Source organism: Rhinoderma darwinii, chromosome 6 (assembly GCF_050947455.1).
Source record: "Rhinoderma darwinii isolate aRhiDar2 chromosome 6, aRhiDar2.hap1, whole genome shotgun sequence".
NCBI lineage: Eukaryota > Metazoa > Chordata > Amphibia > Anura > Rhinodermatidae > Rhinoderma > Rhinoderma darwinii.
Genome location: NC_134692.1, coordinates 90,348,623 through 90,368,370, shown reverse-complemented (window position 1 = coordinate 90,368,370; position 19,748 = coordinate 90,348,623). Strand labels below are relative to the sequence as shown.

Sequence of the window (19,748 nt, the reverse complement as noted above, 5' to 3'; positions counted from 1 at the left end):
GGAATCGGGAGACCAGCTTTCCCCGACAGCTGACACTCCACTGTTGCCGATCAGCGGCTCATTTCCGCTGATTTCGGCAATTAACCCCTTAAATGTGTCGATCGATTGCAATCGTCGCATTTTAGGAGTTTATAGCAAATCGGCAGACCTCACCATGAAATCGTGAGGTTTGCAGATGGCTAGCATTGCAACCGGAGGCCAAGTAACGGACTCCGTGTCTGCCATGTACGGTAGCCGATCAGGGCCAGCCTCCCGATAGGCTTCCTGTCAGAGTGACAGGAAGTCACTGTCGTTCCTGATTAACCCGTTAAATGCGGCGCACTATAGAAATCGCCGCATTAAGGGGGTTTGTAGCACATGGAATTGTGGGGGTTGCTGGTGCTTGTGATGGCACCCGGAGTCCAGATAACGGCCTCCGGGTCTGCTATGTATGGAAGCCTACGAGGACCAGCCTCTAGCTGGTCCTCGTAGACTTACTGTCAGAGTGACTGTGACGTCACACTGACAGTTGGAATACATTACACTATTAGGTAGTGTAATGTATTCTAGCAACGATCAGAGCTTCAGGTAAAAAAAAGAAAGTGTAAAAAGTAAAAAAACATTTTTATAAAAAGTTAATAAAAAACGGATTTACAAAAGCGTAAAAAGATATTTTTTTCACGATAAGTATGTTATTATAGGGAAAAAATGAAACCGTTAAAAAACCAGAACAAATATTTGGTATCACCGCATACGTAACGACCCAAACTATAATGTTATTTTTCCTGCACGGTGAGCCAAGCAAAAAAAAAAAAAAAATAAACGAAAAACAATGCTAGAATCACTATTTTTTGGTCACCACTCCTCCCAAAATATAGAATAAAAAGTGATCAAAAAGTCGCATGTACACCAAAATAGTATCAATAAAAACTACAACCCATCCACAAAAAACAAGACCTTACACCGTTTTGACTGAAAAATAAAAAAAGTTACGGCTCTCAGAATATGAAGACAGAGAAAATAAATTATTTTATTGTGCAAACACTGCAAAACATAAAAAAAACAAAAAAACTATATACATACGGTATCGCCATAATCGTACAGACCCGCAGAATAAAGTCAAATTGTAATTCTTAGCGCATAATGAACGCCATAATTTAAACCGCCAAAATCAGTTTTTCGTCATTTTAGCTCTAAATAAAATATAATTAAAAGTGATCAAAAAGTTCTATGTTCCAAAAAATGGTACCAATAAAAACCACAGCTTGTCCCACCAAAAATAAGCCCTCACACCACTCAATCGACCAAAAATAATTAAAACAAAAAGTTATGGCTCTCAGAATGTGTTGATACCAAAAATTTTATTTTTTAACAGAGTTTTCTCTTTGTAAAAGAAGTACAATATAAAAAAAAACCTATATACATTTGGTATCAACGTAATTGTATTAACCCGTAGAATAAAGTTAAGTTGTTCATTTTTACCGCATGGTGAAAGCGGTAAAATTGAAACCCAAAAAACAATGGAGGAGTTTTTTCCAATTTCACAGCGCAAAGAATTTTATTTTCGGTTTCCCAGTACATTATATGGTACTTAAATGGTGTCAATAGAAGCTACAACTCTTCCCGCAAAAAATAAGCCCTCACACCACTCTATTGATGGAAAAATACAAATGTTATGGCGTTTGGAAGGCAGGGAGTGAAAAACTAAAATGGAAAAGCAAAAAAGGATCAGTACTGCAAAGGTTAATTAATTTATATTTTTTTAAAAAAACTATTATTACCACATGTGGTGTATTGTCACACTCGGGAGAGATTGCGTTACAAATTATGGGTGGCTTTTTCTCCTTTATTCCTTGCAAAAATGAAAAAAATGCAACATTTTAGTGGAAAAAAATATTGATATTTATTTTCACGGCCTAATTCCACCAAATTCTGCAAAAAAAAAAAAGGTGTGGTCTAAATGCTCACTATACCCCTAGAAAAATTCCTTGAGGGGTGTAGTTTCCTAAATGGGGTCACTTTTGGGGTGTTCCCACTGTTTTGGTCCCTGCAGGGCGTTGCAAACGCGACATGGCACTGAAAATCCCGCAAAATCTGCACTCCAAAAGGCGCTCCTTCCCTTCTGAGCCGTGTTGTGGGTCCAAATATCAGTTTATTACCACATATGGGTTATTTGCATAATCAGGAGAAGATGCTTTACAAATGTTGGGGTGCATTTTCTTCTACAATAAACATAGCAAAATAGCTGTGCGGTTAAAGGGAAGGGGTCATTAAATTTTTTTTTATCCTATTGCTTTTAGTATGAAATGAACATAACTTTTATTTATTTGTCTTCTTGTGTTCTACTTTTTACTTTTTTCTTACTTTTACTTCTCTATGGGGGCTGCCATTTTTTTTTTTCATCTCTGTATGTGTCGATTAATGGCACATACAACCCCATAGAGATTGCGAACGGGAGCCGTTCCATTCTCTGCAGCGTACGCCGTCTGTGTGGGAACGGCGCATGCGCCGCTCCCACACAGACCAAATCCGGCGCCATTTTCATGTGGACCGGAAGCTGCTGCCGGACAGTAAGATGACAACTTCCGCCCATATGTTCAAGGAAGCGAAGACGCAAGGAATAGGAGCGGAGGCGGCAGGAGCAGGTAATTTATGTTTGTGTATGTGAAGTGTGTATTATGTACGTGTTATACTGTCTGCTCAGCACTGTATCGAATCCTCCTACACTGTGCAGTTGCTCAGAAAATGGCGGCACACAGTGTAGGAGGTTTGAAGCTTCAAACCCCTCCTTCACCTGGCACTAGCCAGTATAAGGGAGGGAGGATTGTGTGAGCACACTAGAGCTCCCTCTAGTGACCAGTACATGGAAATGTTATAAATTAGAATCTAATATATAATATTTCCTAACTTGTGAAAGAATTAAAAAAATTAAAACCATGTGTAATCACTTAAATAATAATTGCTTAACTAACAAAAAAAAAACAAAAAAATTCTAGCAACACATTCCATTTAAAATGCTAACTATACCACCAAGATAAATTCCTTGAGGGGTGTAGTTTTCAAAATGTGGTCACTTTTGGGGAGTTTCCACTGTTTTGGCACTGCAAGACCTCTTCAAACCCACATGGTGCCTAAAATATAATCTAAAAAAAAAGCAGACCCCAAAATCCTGTAGGTGCTCCATTACTTCTGAAGCCGGTGTTTCGGTCCATTAGGATACTAAGGCCACATGTGGGATATTTCTAAAAACTGCAGAAGCTGGGCAATAAATATTGATTGCGTTTCTCTGGTACAAACCTTGTTACGGAAATTTTTTTATTACAAATGAATATTGGCAAAAAAACGACTTACATTTGTAAATTTCCCTCTACTTTGCTTTATTTTCTGTGAAACGCCTAAAGGGTTAAGAAGCTTCCTGAATGCTGTTTTGAATACTTTGAGGGGTGCAGTTTAAAGGAACAGTGTCATCACAAATTATTTTTTTATATGTTAAAGATGTTCGTGCTTTATTAAAAACGTTTATATTCATTTGTGTGTTTGTGTTGTACTTTTTCTTATTTTTACACTTTTTCTTCCCTATGGGAGCTGCCATTTTTTGTTCCATTTCTGTCTGTGTCGATTAACGACACATACAGACATGGAATACGGCAGCCACAGTCCCATAGGGACTGTGAACGGCTCCCGTCCCATTGACTTCCGTGTACGGCGTCTGTGTGGGAACTGCGCATGCGCCGCTCCCACACAGTCCAATTCGAAATTGGCGCCGTCCGGCGCCATTTTCCTGTGGACCGGAAGTCGCGGCCGGACAGTAATATTACTACTTCCGGTCGCGGCTTCCGGATTTGTGCACTTGGACCAGCGGCAGCAAACGGAGCGGACGGGCCGGAGGGAGCCGCGGCGGCAGGAGCAGGTAAGAGCTTTCAATGTATGTTCGTGTTTGTGTGTTTACTACTGTATGTAAACCTACTACGCTGTGTGTTAGCTCAAAAAATGGCGACACACAGTGTAGGAGGTTACACCGTTCAAACCCCTCGTTTATCCCGGCACTAGCCAGGATAAAGGAGGGGGGGAAGCTGAGAGCTCACTAGAGCGAGGGCTTTTAACCCAATGTTGCAATGCTGCAATTTTGGGAACTAGCTCCATCTAGTGACCAAAAATGGGTAGTATTATAAATTAGAAATAATTTATAATATTTCCTGACTCGAGAAAAAAATAAAAAAAATTTGAACAATGTTTAATCACCCACACACTAAATGTTTAATTTTTTAAAAAAAACATGTTTTTCTGGCAACACATTCCCTTTAATGGGGTGATTTATTGGGGGATTCTAATATAGAAGGCCCTCAAAACCACTTCAGAACGAAACTGGTCCCTGTAAAAATAGCCTTTTGAAATTTTCTTGAAAATGTGAGAAATTGCTGCTAAAGTTCTAAGCGTGGTAACGTCCTATAAAAATAAAAGGACGTTCAAAAAACTTTAACATATGGGAAATGTTAACTAGTGACTATTTAGTGTGGTATTACCATTTGTTTTACAAGCAGATACAATTAAATGTAGAAAAATGGAAATGTTTTTCACTAATATTGAATTTTCCACTATCATAAAGTACAATATGTCACGAGAAAACAAATTTCAGAATCGCTTGGGTAGGTAAAAGAATTCCCACGTTATTACCACATAAAGTGACGCATCCGATTTGAAGAAAATAGTCTGTGCCACAAGGCCAAAACTGGCTGCGTCCAAAAGGGGTTAATCACAGTAATAACAAATCCACTCATATCCCTGGACTTCCTACACTAATATTTACATCCTAACGGATGCATCAATGGCTCGATGCGTTTCACCTGAAGTGTAACCAGCAGGTACCACAGGAGACAAATGTTAATGCGAAGAAAAAACAAAACACAGATTGAGAGATGGATTTGATCAAAATGTTACTATTAGGCCGGATTAACACGAATTTCAGACGTAATGGCATGTGCAGGCGTCTTTTCATGCGTCCATTACGGATGTAATTGGAGCTGTTTTTCCATGGAGTCCATGGAAAACGGCTGCATTTACGTCTGAAGAAGTGACAGGCACTTCTTTGACGCGGGCGTCTTTTTTACACACCGCCTTTTGACAGCGGCGCGTAAAAAAAATGACCGTCGGCACAGAACATCGTAAGACCCATTCAAATGAATGGGCAGATATTTGCAGACGCTTTTGAGCCGCATTTTTGGACGTAATTCGGGGCTAAAACGCCCAAATTACATCCGTAAATAGTGTGTGTGAACCCAGCCTTAGAATATGGCGACACAAAAAGAAAATAATTTTTTTTAAACAGTGATTTTAATTGTGCAAACACCGTAAAACATAAAAACCTAATACATATGCTGTCGCCGTAATCGCATCAACCCACAGAATAAATCAAATATGTAATTATAGCGCGCGGTGAACGCCGTAAAAAAAACAAAAAAAAAACAATAGAAGTTTTGACGACCTAATTACACTAAATTCAGCAAAAAACCTATGGGATCAAAATGCTCACTATACTCCTAAATAAAATTTTAGGGCTGTAGTTTCCCAAATGGGGTCACTTCTGGGGGTGTCCACTGGTTTGGTCCCTCAGGGGCTTTGCAAATACGACATGACACCCGAAGACCAATTGAGTAAACTTGAGCTCCAAAAGCCAAATAGTGCTCCTTCTATTTTAAGGCCTGCCATGTGTCCAAACAGCAGTTTATTGCCACATATGGAGTATTGCCGTAATCAGGAGAAATTGCTTTACAAATCCTGGGGCGCTTTTTCTTCTTTATTCCTTGTAAAAATTGATAATTTCTATGATTTATTGGAAAAAAATTAACATTTTCATTTTTACGCACTAATTCCACAAAAAACCTGTGGGGTTAAAATGCTCACTATACCCCTTGATAAATTCCTTGAGGGGTGTAGTTTGCCAAATGGTTTCTTTTTTGGGGGTTTCCACAGTTTTGTCACCACAAGACCTCTTCAAACCTGACATGGTGCCTAAAATATATTCTAATAAAAATGAGGCCCCAAAATCCTCTAGGTGCGCCTTTGCTTCTGAGGCCTGTGTTTAAGTCCATTACCACACTATGGCCACATGTGAGATATATCTAAAAACGCCAGAATCTGGGCAATTAATATTGAGTTGCGTTTCTCTGGTAAAACCTTTTGTGATACAGAAAAAAATGGATTAAAAATAATTTTCTGACAAAAAAAAGAAATTTTTAAATTTCTCCTCTACTTTGCTTTAATTCCTGTGAAACACCTAAAGGGTTAATAAACTTTCTAAATGCTGTATGGAATACTTTGAGGGGTGCAGTTTTTAAAATTGGGTGACTTATGGGGGTTTCTAATATATAAGGCCCTCAAAGCCACTTCAGAACTGAACTGGTACCTATACAAATAGATTTTGAAAATGTTCTAAGTTTTCTAAGCCTTGTAACGTCCTAGAAAAATAAAAGGATGTTCAAAAAAACTATGCCATCATAAAGTAGACATATGGGAAATGTTAATTAGTAATTATTGTGTGTGGTATTACTGTCTTACAAGCAGATACATTTAAATTTAGAAAAATGCTAATTTTTTCTAAAGTTTGGTGATTTTCACAAACAAATACTGAATTTATTGATCAAATTTTTCCACTAACATAAAGTACAGTGTGTCATGAGAAAACACTCTCAGAATCACTTGGATAGGTAAAAGCATTCCCAAGTTATTACCACATAAATGGACGTCAGATTTGAAAAAATTGGCTGGGTCCACAAGGCCAAAACAGGCTGAGTCCTGAAGGGGTTAATAAAAGTAAAGTCTTAGAGAAATATTGTTTATTCACAGGAGAGCCAGTGATTATTTAGTAGAGGTGGATAAAGGCATGAGTAAACTCCAGTGATTATATATATATATATATATATATATATATATATATATATATATATATATATATATATATATATATATTGTTAGCAATAACTTTGATACTTACTAGCCCATTTTTAATGTTTTTTTAAATTCAATATTACTACTAATCATTACTCAGTACACAGATCAAATTACAGGGGACATAAAAAAAATAATGTATGAATACTTGCACACCACAAAGTGCGCCAGTCTATCCCCCAGCGTACCAGATTCATTAACAGGACCTACACTTTGTTAATGAATCAGCCGTTGGCTAAAAACTGTGCCCTGTCAGGCCTAGTGTGGTTTTCCCACACTTATTTATAGGGGTTTTCCAATCAGGGACATTTGTGACATATCCACATGAACGGTAGGAATAGGGGGCCCAGTTCTAGAGATAGGTGTGGGTCCCAGAGGTGGGACCCACACCTATCTGACATTTATGACATATCCTGTGGCTATGTCATTTATGTCCCTGACGGGAAAACCCCTTTAACCTGTTAACGCCGAAGGACGGATATATCCGTCCTCTGCTGCTGCTAGTTCGCGCAGGACGGACGGATATATCCGTCCTCTGATCGCGTGGGTACGGACAGTGTACTCACGCGATCAGCGGCAGGAGCATGACCTAATAGGCAATAATGCTTTGGTATACTAAGTATACCAAAGCATTATATATGCGATCAGCAGATCGCAGAGTGAAGTCCCCTGGTGGGACTAAAAAAAAATGTAAAGCAGTTACATAAAGTTTGTGAAAAAAAAAAAATGAAAAAAAATTTAGTCAAAATCAAACTAAACTAATTTTTTTGCCCAAAAAGTGGTTTTATTTAGTAAAAGTGCCAAAACAAATGACACATGCACATATATGGTATCCCCGCGATGGTAACGACTTGAACAATGAAATTAACACATTAATTAAACCGCCGGATGAACGGCGTCCAAAAAAAACAGCAAAATTCTCGATTCTCCCATTCCCCCCATAAAAAACTAAATAAAAGTTAATCTATAAGTCCCATGTACTCCAAAATAGTACTAATGAAAACTACACATTGGCCTGCAAAAATCAAGCCAACACATGGCCACATTGACGGAAAAATAAAAAAAGTTACGGCTCTTGAAATGCGGCCCAGCAAAAACAAGTAATTTTTTTCTAGAAGGGTTTTTATTGTGCAAACGTAGGAAAACATAAAACCTTTACATATTTGATATCCCCGTAATCGTGCCGACCCATAGAATAAAGTTAACATGTTATTTACGCTGCATAGTAAACGGCGTAAATTTATAATGTGAAAATCAATGCTGGAATAGCTGCTTATTTTCAATTCTCTCCTAAAATAAAGTTAATAAAAGTTAAATCGATATATGGTACAATTACAAAATACAACTCGTCCCGCAAAAAACTAGCCCTTATACGGCTATGTCGACTGAATAAAAAAAAAGTTACGACTCTTTGAATAATCCTTGGTCATTAACGCGAAAAATGGCCTGGTCATTAAGGGGTTAAGTAGAAGCCTTATAAAACACATTCATACATGTATGAAAAATTTACACAAACCACATATTGTTTTGTGCGTTTTAGTTAGAAGACTGGCGTAAATACATGAATACATTTTGGCTTCAATTGGCTTCAGGAACTTCACTGTAAGGCTATGTTCACACTGAATATTTTGACGAGTTTTTTGACGTGGAAACCGCGTCGCAAAACTCGTCAAAAACGGCCCGAAAATGCCTCCCATTGATTTCAATGGGAGGCGTCGGCGTCTTTTTCCCGCGAGCAGTAAAACTGCCTCGCGGGAAAAAGAAGCGGCATGCCCTATTTTCGGGCGTTTACGCCTCTGATCTCCCATTGACTTCAATGGGAGGCAGCGAAAGCGTATTTCACGGTGTTTTATGCCCGCGGGCGAAAAACACAGAAAATCGGCGTGCAGGGAGAGGAATTTTGAGGCAGATATTCCGCCTACAAAAAACTCTGTGTGAACATAGCCTTAATGTACATGATTAACTCCTCACAATGGAAATACCTTTACTGCAACTTCTGCACTAATTTCCTCTTGAGTTTCAGCAAGGCGTTTCTTTGCAAGTTCAGTTCTTCGATCACACTCTGCAATAAAGGCCTCCAAATGATCCATAGCCTAAAATATGAAATTGCACACTAATAAGTTTATTTAAAATAATCTTTAACACGTGAGGTAAAAAGACAGACCTAAAACAGAACTGTGTCTTTCAAGTATTTACTTTACATTAGTGAGCTCCTGTATGCACATCCACTTCTCGTTTAGGGCCTGTTCACATCACCGTTAATTTCCGTTCCGGGGTTCCGTCGGAGGTTTCCGTCGGGTGAAACCCGCAACGGAAAGTGAAAGCACAGCTTCCGTTTCAGTCACCATTGATCTCAATGGTGACGGAAACATCGCTAATGATTTCCGTTTGTCACAGTTCCGGCAGGTTTACGGTTTTCCAACGGAATCAATAGCAGAGTCGACTCCGCTATTGATTCCGACGGAAAACCGGAAACCTGCTGGAACGGTGACAACGGAAACCATTATCGATGTTTCCGTCACCATTGAGATCAATGGTGACTGAAACGGAAGCTGTGCTTTCACTTTCCGTTGCGGGGTTCACCCGACTGCAACCTCCGACGGAACCCCGGAACGGAAATGAACGGTGATGTGAACAGGCCCTTACATGTATTTCAATAAGTACCGTAGGACTACTAACTACTTCCTATGATGTACAACATCGTATGACAATTTCCTTGCAACAATGACAAAAGAATAAGGCGCACAGAACTATAGAAATTAGGACAGGAGGAAAATCTGCCTCAAAATTCAGTTTGGAATTTTGAGTCAGATTTTCCTCTGCATGCACGCCGATTTTCGTGGCGTTTTTCACCCACAACCATTGAGCGTCGCAGGCATAAAATGCCACGAAATACGCTTTCTCTGCCTCCCATTGATGTCAATGGGAGGTCGGAGGCATAAACGCCCCAAGATAGAGCAGGTCCCTTATTTTTCCCGCGAGCCGGTTCTTCTGCTCGTGGGAAAAAAAAACACCTCCGCCTTCCATTGAAATCAATGGGAGGCATTTTCGGCTGTTTTTTTAGCATGTTTTGCAGCGAGGTTTCCGCGCGAAAAAAAAAAAAATTTCAAAAAACTGTGTAAACTGGCCCTAAATAGTAACTGCTTTACAGCAATAGGTAAATATAATACTATATAGTCTTTCTTCCTATCACCAAGCCCCAACACTTTACCCCAACCAATAAACTTAACCAGCCTGCTGCTGGATACACTGCACATGGCTCAGATAACATCTTCTGCAGAACTGTACAGAATACAAAAAGGGAGTTAAAATAATTTTCACAAACATGTCAACGAAAGCAATCTGCCTAAAAATACCTACAGCCTAAGCCCTTATTCACACGAACGTGTCCGTTTTGCGCGTGCAAACGTTCAGTGTGACGTGTATATGGTGCGTGGCTGCGAGATTTTCGCGCAGCCGACATCATTAGGACACTCCCTTTTTATGTGATGACACAGTAAAGGAGGGGATTTTAGGTTTCCCTTCTCTTCCTTACCAACTGTAGCGCGAATCACGCGCGTCACCCGGACGTGCTTCCGTGTGCGATTTGCACGCACCCATTGATTCAATGGGTGCGTGCTGAGTGAAACACGGGCAAGTATAGGACATGCCCTGAGTTTTACGCAGCGCATATACACAGCGTGAAAATCACTGACAGTCTGAACGGCCCCATTCAATAACATAGGTCCGTGCGACGCGCGTGAAAATCCTGCGTGTATCACGGACGTATAACACGTTCGTGTGAATAAGGCCTAAGTTAGGTGTCGTTTTACACCGCCTTAAAGTGAAGGTAAACGTATGACAAACTTCTGACAGGTCATAGTGACATGTCAGAAGTTTGGAATGGTGGGGGTCCGAGCACTGAAATTCCCACCAATCGCTAGAACGCAGCAGCTGAAGCGCTCGTGTGAGTGCTCAGCCGCTTTTTGACGTGCATGTACACACATATATATATATATATATACATACATACACACACACACACACACACACACACTGAGAAAGATAAGAAATTTCTGTAGTTGACATATTGAACCGGTCCAGATGAGGAAGATAGTCTATGTACCGCCACCACCTGTGGGGCTGTGTTGGGTGGTTTTATTCGAAGGTGTAGTTGGTTTATATATATGTACGATTTTGGATCTTACTTGGACCCTACTCATACATCTTTTATCTATATTGTATTTCTTTGAAATGCTGTATATTAATTCTCTTGTTTTTTTGTATTTTCTTTTTAGATACACATTGTTGTTGTTTAGCAATTTGATGGCTGTTGGAAGGCAGCAGAGGCCTATCCTTTGTTTAGGTCATAATGTGTCAAAGCAAAGAAAGATATTTTTATGGCCCTTTAACAAGATTATGATATGGAAATGTAATAAAAAGTGGGTATGAGCCATGTAATCTAGTTCTTGCTCTTTTTTATACCATGATTCATAGGTGCTATTTGCTAGGTTCACCGTCCCTTTATTATAGCAATTGTCCATATTGATATATTTTCATTCCCTAAAATTATGGTTATAGATGTACCAAAAATCACAAGTTGTGATGAGGTTACTACAAAATATTTGAAAAGTTAGTAGTCAATGGTGATCATTGCTGCATCTCTGTGTGAAATTATGTATTTCACATATGATTCAGACATCAATATAGTGATGAAGCGGTCATGTCTTTGTAATCAATCAGCGAAAAGCACCTGCAACATGCCAATACGTCTGAAATTCCGGGGCTGTTTTCTCCTGAAAACAGCTCCATAATTTCAGCCGTAACGGAGGCTGCCGCGTGAACATACCCTTATTGCTATTCAAGTCACTTTGTTATTTGATATATGTATTGATACTTTGTGTACAAATCTATGATAATGACTATGCACTTTATACAACTATCCTATGATAGGAAATTTCACTTATTTATATGATTGTTTTTTATGAACTATACACTTAATGTATTCACTAATTGGTGATTGTACTTCCTATTTAAATCTGACACTGTGTGCAGTGTGTTGTAGCTTGAGAAAGGCAGTTGCATCTGCCGAAACGTTGCTCACTTGAGGTGAATAAATCCACCCTGTTTCATCTACTTTGAAGTCCTGGTGCCGTTACTTTGCTCTATGGTCATTTTGTATTGAAATTTGGCAACGGATTCATACCCTGGAAACGAGCACATGGCCTAATCTATGGTATGTTGGAGTGCTGTGTCCATTTGCATTTGGACTAATATATATATATACACTACCGTTCAAAATTTGGGGGTCACCCAGACAATTTTGTGTTATCCATGAAAACTCACACTTATATTTATCAAATGAGTTGCAAAATGACTTGACTATATTTTCAAGACATTGACAAGGTTAGAAATAATAATTTTATTTCAAATAATAATTTTCTCATTCAAACTTTGCTTTCGTCAAAGAATGCTCCATTTGCAGCAATTACAGCATTGCAGACCTTTGGCATTCTAGCTGTTAATTTGCTGAGGTAATCGGGAGAAATTTCACCCCATGCTTCCAGAAGCCCCTCCCACAAGTTGGATTGGCTTGATGGGCACTTCTTGCGTACCATACGGTCAAGCTGCTCCCACAACAGCTCTATAGGGTTGAGATCTGGTGACTGCGAGGGCCACTCCATTACAGATAGAATACCAGATGCCTGCTTCTTCCCTAAATAGTTCTTGCATAATTTGGAGGTGTGCTTTGGGTCATTGTCCTGTTGTAGGATGAAATTGGCTCCAATCGAGCGCTGTCCACAGGGTAGGGTATGGCGTTGCAAAATGAAGTGATAGCCTTCCTTATTCAAAATCCCTTTTACCTTGTACAAATCTCCCACTTTACCAGCACCAAAGCAACCCCAGACCATCACATTACCCCCACCATGCTTGACAGATGGCGTCAGGCACTCTTCCAGCATCTTTTCAGTTGTTCTGCGTCTCACAAATGTTCTTCTGTGTAATCCAAACACCTCAAACTTCGATTCGTCTGTCCATAACACTTTTTTCCAATCCTCCTCTGTCCAATGTCTGTGTGCTTTTGCCCATATTAATCTTTTCCTTTTATTAGCCAGTCTCAGATATGCCATTTCTTTGCCACTCTGCCCTGAAGGCCAGCATCCCGGAGTCGCCTCTTCACTGTAGACGTTGACACTAGCGTTTTGCGGGTACTATTTAATGAAGCTGCCAGTTGAGGACCTGTGAGGCGTCTATTTCTCAAACTAGAGACTCTAATGAACTTGTTTTTTTGCTCAGTTGTGCAGCGGGGCCCCCCACTAATCTTTCTACTCTGGTTAGAGCTTGTTTGTGCTGTCCTCTGAAGGGAGTAGTACACACCGTTGTAGGAAATCTTCAGTTTCTTGGCAATTTCTCGCATGGAATAGCCTTCATTTCTAAGAACATGAATAGACTGTCGAGTTTCACATGAAAGCTCTCTTTTTCTAGCCATTTTGAGAGTTTAATCGGAGCCACAAATGTAATGCTCCAGATTCTCAACTAGCTCAAATGAAGGTCAGTTTTATAGCTCCTCTAAACAGCAAAACTGTTTACAGTGGTGCTAACATAATTGCACAAGGGTTTTCAAGTGTTTTCTAATCATCCATTAGCCTTCTAACACAGTTAGCAAACACAATGTACCATTAGAACACTGGAGTGATGGTTGCTGGAAATGAGCCTCTATCCACCTATGTAGATATTGCATTAAAAAACAGACGTTTGCAGCTAGAATAGTCATTTAGCACATTAACAATGTATAGAGTGTATTTCTGATTAATTTAATGTTATCTTCATTGAAAAAAAAACCTGTGCTTTTCTTGCAAAAATAAGGAAATTTCTAAGTGACCCTAAACTTTTGAACGGTAGTGTGTGTGTGTATATATATATTATATATATATATATATATATTCATTCATTCCACACGGAGTGATCTATTTACAGCATTTTTTTCTTTTAATGTTGATGATTATGGCTAACCGTTAATAAAAACCGAAAATTGAGTGTCTCAAAAAAAATTGAATATTAAATAAGCCCAAATGTAGGCCTACTGGAAAGTATGTACAGTATATGCACTCAAGACTATGCCTAAATTACTGTCAATGTGGCGTGGCATGGAGGCGATCAGCCTGTGGCACTGCTGAGTTGTTATGGAAGCCCAGGTTGTTTTGATAGTGGCCTGCAGCTAGTCTGTATTGTTGGGTCTGGTGTCTCTTATCTTCCTCTCGACAATACCCCATAGATTCTTTATGGGGTTTAGGTCAGGCGAGTTTGCTGGCCAATCAAGCGCAGTGATACTGTGGTTATTAAACCAGGTATTGGTACTTTTGGCAGTGTGGGCAGGTGCCAAGTCCTGCTGGAAAATGAAATCAGCATCTCCATAAAGCTGGTCTAAAATTCCCTGGTAGGAGGCTCTGGACTTGATAGAACACCGTGGAACGGAGCCAACAGTATGGCCGGGATACAGGCGGTTAAAAGACCCAGGACCGACATGGCTCTCCTGAAAGTCAAGTGATCCAAAAAGAGGACGGAGACCCTCTCTATCAAAGGCTGGATCTTTCCCTGAGGGAGAAATTACATCTGTCTGGAGGAGTCTAAAAGGATTCCCCAAAAAATGCATCTGTTAAGTTCGACTTGTTTACGTTTATATTCCATCCCAGATTTATTAACCCCTTCCCGACATTTGACGTATCCATACGCCAAAGTCGGGTAGGTGGAAGTATGGAGCGGGCTCACGCAGTGAGCTCGCTCCATACGATGCCGGTGTTGGCTGTATGTTACAGCCGACACTATAGAGTAACTAGCGGCATCGCGCTCAAGCGCGATCCCGCTGGTTTGGCTAGTTAAATGCCGCGGTGAATACCGACGCAGCATTTAAATCTTCAGAAAGAGGGGGGCAACCCCCTCTAACCGCTCATAGTGACCCAACAACGCAATCGCGGGGGGGGCGATGGTTGCTATGGCTGCCTGGGGGCTTAATGAACACCCCCAGGTCCGCCATCTTTGTACACCTATTAAGCCCTGCATCTGGCAGGGCTTAATAGATGACTGTCAGAATCACGATATACTGCAATACATTAGTATTGCAGTATATCGTGCAAGCGATCCAACGATCGCTGGTTGAAGTCCCCTAGGGGGACTAATAAAAAAAAGTAAAAATGAGTTAAAGTTTTTTTTTGTGTCAAAAAAAAAAAATTTAAAATAAAAATTAAAAGTTCAAAAAAAACACCCTTTCCCATTTTCCCCCTAGAGCATATTAAAAAAATAAAAAAAATAAACATAATTGGTATCGCCGTGTCCATAAAAGTCTGAACTATTACAATATATCATTATTAAACCCGCACGGTGAACGGCGTAATAAAAAAAAAAAAAAAAATTGTAAACGCCAGAATGTCTATTTTTGGTCACCTAATCTGCAAAAAATGAAATAAAAAGCGATCAAACCGTCACATTTACACAAAAATTGTATTATTAAAAACAGCTTATCCCGCAAAAAATAAGCCCTCATACCACTTAATCGACGGAAAACTTAAGGCTCTCGGAATTTGGCAACGCAAAATAAATTTTCTTATTTACACTTAGGTTTTTACTTGTAAAAGTAGTCAAATATAGAAAAAAAACTTGACGTATTTGGTATCGCCGTAATCGTATTGACACGCAAAATAAAGTTAACATGTTGTTTTAATTGAACAGTGAATTCCGTAAAAATGCGGGTGAAAAACAATGGAGGAATCGCTGTTTTTTTTCATTTTCTACCCCACAAATAATTTTTTTCACGTTTCCTAGTACATTATACGGCAAAATAAATGGTGCTACGAAAAACTACAACTCGTCTCGCAAAAATCAAGCCCTCATAGTACTATAGCGACTGAAAAATAAAGACGTTATGGCTTCTGGAATGTGGGGAGGGGTTAAAGTCGATTGTACTGACTGTAGATGGAGTGTCAAAGTCTGGGCGGTGTCTGCCACTATTAAAAACTCATCTAGGTAGGGAATGATTAGAATTTCCTTCGTTCGTTTAGATGATGCAATTTCTGATAAAAGCTTGGTAAAGACTCTCGGAGCCTGAGAGATGCCAAACGGGAGCGTGGATTAGAGAGTCGTTCAAAACAACTGCCACCCTCAGATACTTGAGGGTGAGTGATGCAGACAGGGACATGGTAATAAGCATCCTCCAGCTCTATTGATGACATCATACAATTCCTGAAGAGGAGAATTACAGTATAGGGGATACTCTCCATCCGATTTTTTGGGTAAATTAGGAAGGAGTTCAGCTGTTTTAGGTTTATTATAATGAATCGTCCTTGTTTCGTTACCAGAAAAAGGGGGGAATAGTAGCCCTTCACATCTCTGGTTTCGGTACTGGCGTGACGATGCGGGGTGTGGACCCACTGGGCCGTACTGCGTAGCGGAATGGCAGCTGGCCAAACAGGTAAGTACAGAGTTCAATTAGTTCAGCGCGCGTACCTGAGGCAATCGTAGGCAGTAGAGAGGCAGGCACGTCCAGGACCAGGCGGCGGGAAGTCGTCAGGTGAGGCGTAGCAGATCAGCGTAGGCTGTAGCACAGCACGGCAATAGCACAGCACGGTAATAGCACTAGGTAGCACGGAAACAGGATACGGGAGCAAGGTACACTGGGAAACTGGAAGACCATAAGCACGACAAACGAAGGGTAGCGAACAACGCTCTGGCAAAGAGCAAGAAGACAGAGCCCTTTTTATAGCCCAGGGCATCCTGGGCTAGATTGCAGACCTCCGGCAAAAATGCGCACACTGGCCCACTCAAGGTCCGGCGCCTCACAGGACGACGACGCTGCAGCGAAGTAAGATGTCCATGGCCACGGCCGTCGAAGTTAACAACCAAACGACGGACTGTGGCCATAGACGTTACAACTGGTACTAGAACCCCCTTCCCGATAAGAGAAATAACCTCTCATTCTAGAGCCTGCTGTTTCTCTGAAACTTTCTGCCTCTCTGTGGGGAGCAATCTGTCTGGAGGAGGGGACATGAATTCTAGCTTGTATCCGGTCTTTATGATATCGAGAACCCATTTGATTGAAGAGATCTTTTACCATTCTTTGTAGAAAAGGGATTATTACTTCCTACACTGCTCCCTCTGGCGTCATTGTTGGTGATTCTTATTCTTGGGATCGTTCTGAGGCTTAAAGTGTAGCTAAACGTTTGACAAACTTCTGACATGTCATAGTGACATGTCAGAAGTTTGGATTGGTGGGGGTCTCTATAACAAAGCATCTGAAGTGCTCATGTGAGCGCTCATCTGCTTCGTGTCTGTTCGGCTATTTCCGGAAATAAATGTATAGTGTACGGACTCAATACAAAGTCTATGAGCCCGTACTCCGATACATCGGCTTTCTGGAAAAAGCGGAACAGAAACGAAGCAGCTGAGCGATTGGTGGGGGTCTCAGTGCTTGGACCCCCACCAATCCAAACTTATGACATTTGTCTATGACATGCAGGGGCGTAACTAGGAAAGACTGGGCCCCATAGCAAACTTTTGACTGGGGCCCCCCCTCCCCTGGGTGTCACACAACCCCCCCCTTGTAGATAGTGCCCTTCTTACAGCCCCCCCCCCCCTGTAGAGAACGCCATACAGCCCCCCCTCTGTAGATAGCGCCATACATCCCCCTGTAGAGAACGGCATACAGCCCCCCTGTAGATAACGCCATACAGCCCCCCCCTGTAGGGAACGCCATACAGCCCCCCCCCCCCTGTAGAGAACGCCATACAGCCACCCCCCCCTGTAGGGAACGCCATACAGCTCCCCCCCTGTAGGGAACGCCATACAGCCACCCCCCCTGTAGGGAACGCCATACAGCGTCCCCCCTCCCAAAAAAAGGCGACCTACAGTGTGTCCTACAAAAGATATGTTTCCCCTCTCCAGTCTAGGGGATACATGAGTGATCGCTGGCAGCGATAGGGAGAACGGGGGACTGAAAGTCCCCTGAACTTCTCCATGACAAACCTCTGACTTCCGGCGTCTGCGCAGCTCAATAACAATGAAAGGAGCGCTAGTCACGCATGCGCACAAGCGGGACTGGCGCTCCATTCATTTCTACGGAGCTGCCGACACAGACCCCGGAAGTCCGAGGTTTGTGATGGAGAACTTCAGGGGACTTTCAGTCCCCTGTTCTCCCTATCAATGCCAGCGATCACACATGTATCCCCTGTCCTGTGGAGAGGGGATACATGTCCTGTGGAGAGGGGGGGGGATACATGTCCTGTGGAGAGGGGGGGGGGGATACATGTCCTGTGGAGAGGGGGGGGGGGGATACATGTCTTTTGCTCTATTTTGCGCCTTCAGGACCAGACACCGTTTAGCCCTTTTTAGCACGTGTTAGTTAAATGGCTATAACTTTTTTATTTGTTGGGCTAACGACGTGATTTTTGCGACGTTTTTTCCGTAGACAATGCAGGTTTCACTTTTTATCGTTTTTATACACACCTTTTTTGCTATTTTAGAATTTTTATTCATAAAGTTTGAAAATAATAGTAAAAAAATAAGCTTTTTTACATTTCAGCTATTTTTTTTTGGGTAATAACAGTTTTACCCTAAAATAGACCTTTTATTTGTGATCGTCATTGTCTACCGTAAATTTTTATATATTACATGTCTATATTAGGGTAATTGGGTCAGCGTTACAACAATGATTGGCGGGGGGGGGGGGGAACGTTTTTCTTTTGGGGGTGGGTATTTTATGTGTATTTATTATTTACATTTTTTTTGCAATTTATTATTTTTTATTACTATGGTCTGTCCCTCTAAGGTCAAAAAAGACCTTTGGGGAACTTTATATATATTTTTTCTTTCTTTTACACCATGTTTTTCCACTGTAACTGGAGCTGCACAGCAGCCCCAGTTACAGGGGAAATCAGCCCTCTCATAGTGACGATTGTCACTAAGGGTATGTGCACACACACTAATTACGTCCGTAACTTACGGACGTATTTCGGCCGCAAGCACTGGACCGAACATAGTGCAGGGAGCCGGGCTCCTAGCATCATACTTATATACGATGCTAGGAGTCCCTGCCTCGCTGCAGGACAACTGTGCCCGTACTGTAATCATGTTTTCAGTACGGGACAGTAGTTCCACGGAGAGGCAGGGGCTCCTAGCATCGTACATATGTATGATGCTAGGAGCCCGGCTCCCTGCACTGAGTTCGGTCCGGGACTTGCGGCCGAAATACGTCCGTCAATTACGGACGTAATTAGTGTGTGTGCACATACCCTAAGGGTATGTTCACACGGCCTATTTACGGACATAATTCGGGCGTTTTTGCCCCGAATTACGTCTGAAAATAGCGCCTCAATAGCGCTGACAAACATCTGCCCATTGAAAGCAATGGGCAGACGTTTGTCTGTTCACACGAGGCGTATATTTACGCGCCGCTGTCAAATGACGGCGCGTAAATAGACGCCCGCGTAGAAGAAGTGACCTGTCACTTCTTTGGCCGTAATTGGCGGCTATTCATTGACTCCAATGAATAGCAAAGCTAATTACGGCCGTAATTGACGCGGCGTTCAAGCGCCTGCACATGCCGGTACGGCTGAAATTACGGGGATGTTTTCAGGCTGAAACATCCCCGTAATTTCAGCCGTTACGGACCCCCGCCGTGTGAACATACCCTAATAGGGCTGTGCTGGGTCTAGTAAGACCCAGCAGCAGTCTGCCACTAACAGCACCCGGCGATCATGTGACCAGTCACATGATCACTGGGAGGAATAGAGACAGCGCCGCTGCTGCTGTCTCTATTCCTGTACACAGCGCGCATTCAGCGCTGTGTACAAGTG

General features: G+C 41.4%; 1 protein-coding gene across 3 annotated transcripts in view; it reads right to left on the bottom strand.

Annotated features, from left to right (window-relative positions):
• The window catches only part of LUC7L (LUC7 like), a 128,868-nt gene that overhangs the window by 81,040 nt on the left and 28,080 nt on the right, over window positions 1-19,748 (bottom strand). For 2 of the 3 annotated variants that reach the window (XM_075830030.1, XM_075830029.1), the window contains exon 4: window positions 8,907-9,017. The exons of the other annotated variant lie outside the window; for it this stretch is intronic. In XM_075830030.1, coding sequence (XP_075686145.1) covers window positions 8,907-9,017 — 111 coding nt within the window. The remainder of the gene's footprint in view (window positions 1-8,906; window positions 9,018-19,748) is intronic. 3 annotated transcript variants of the gene reach the window in all.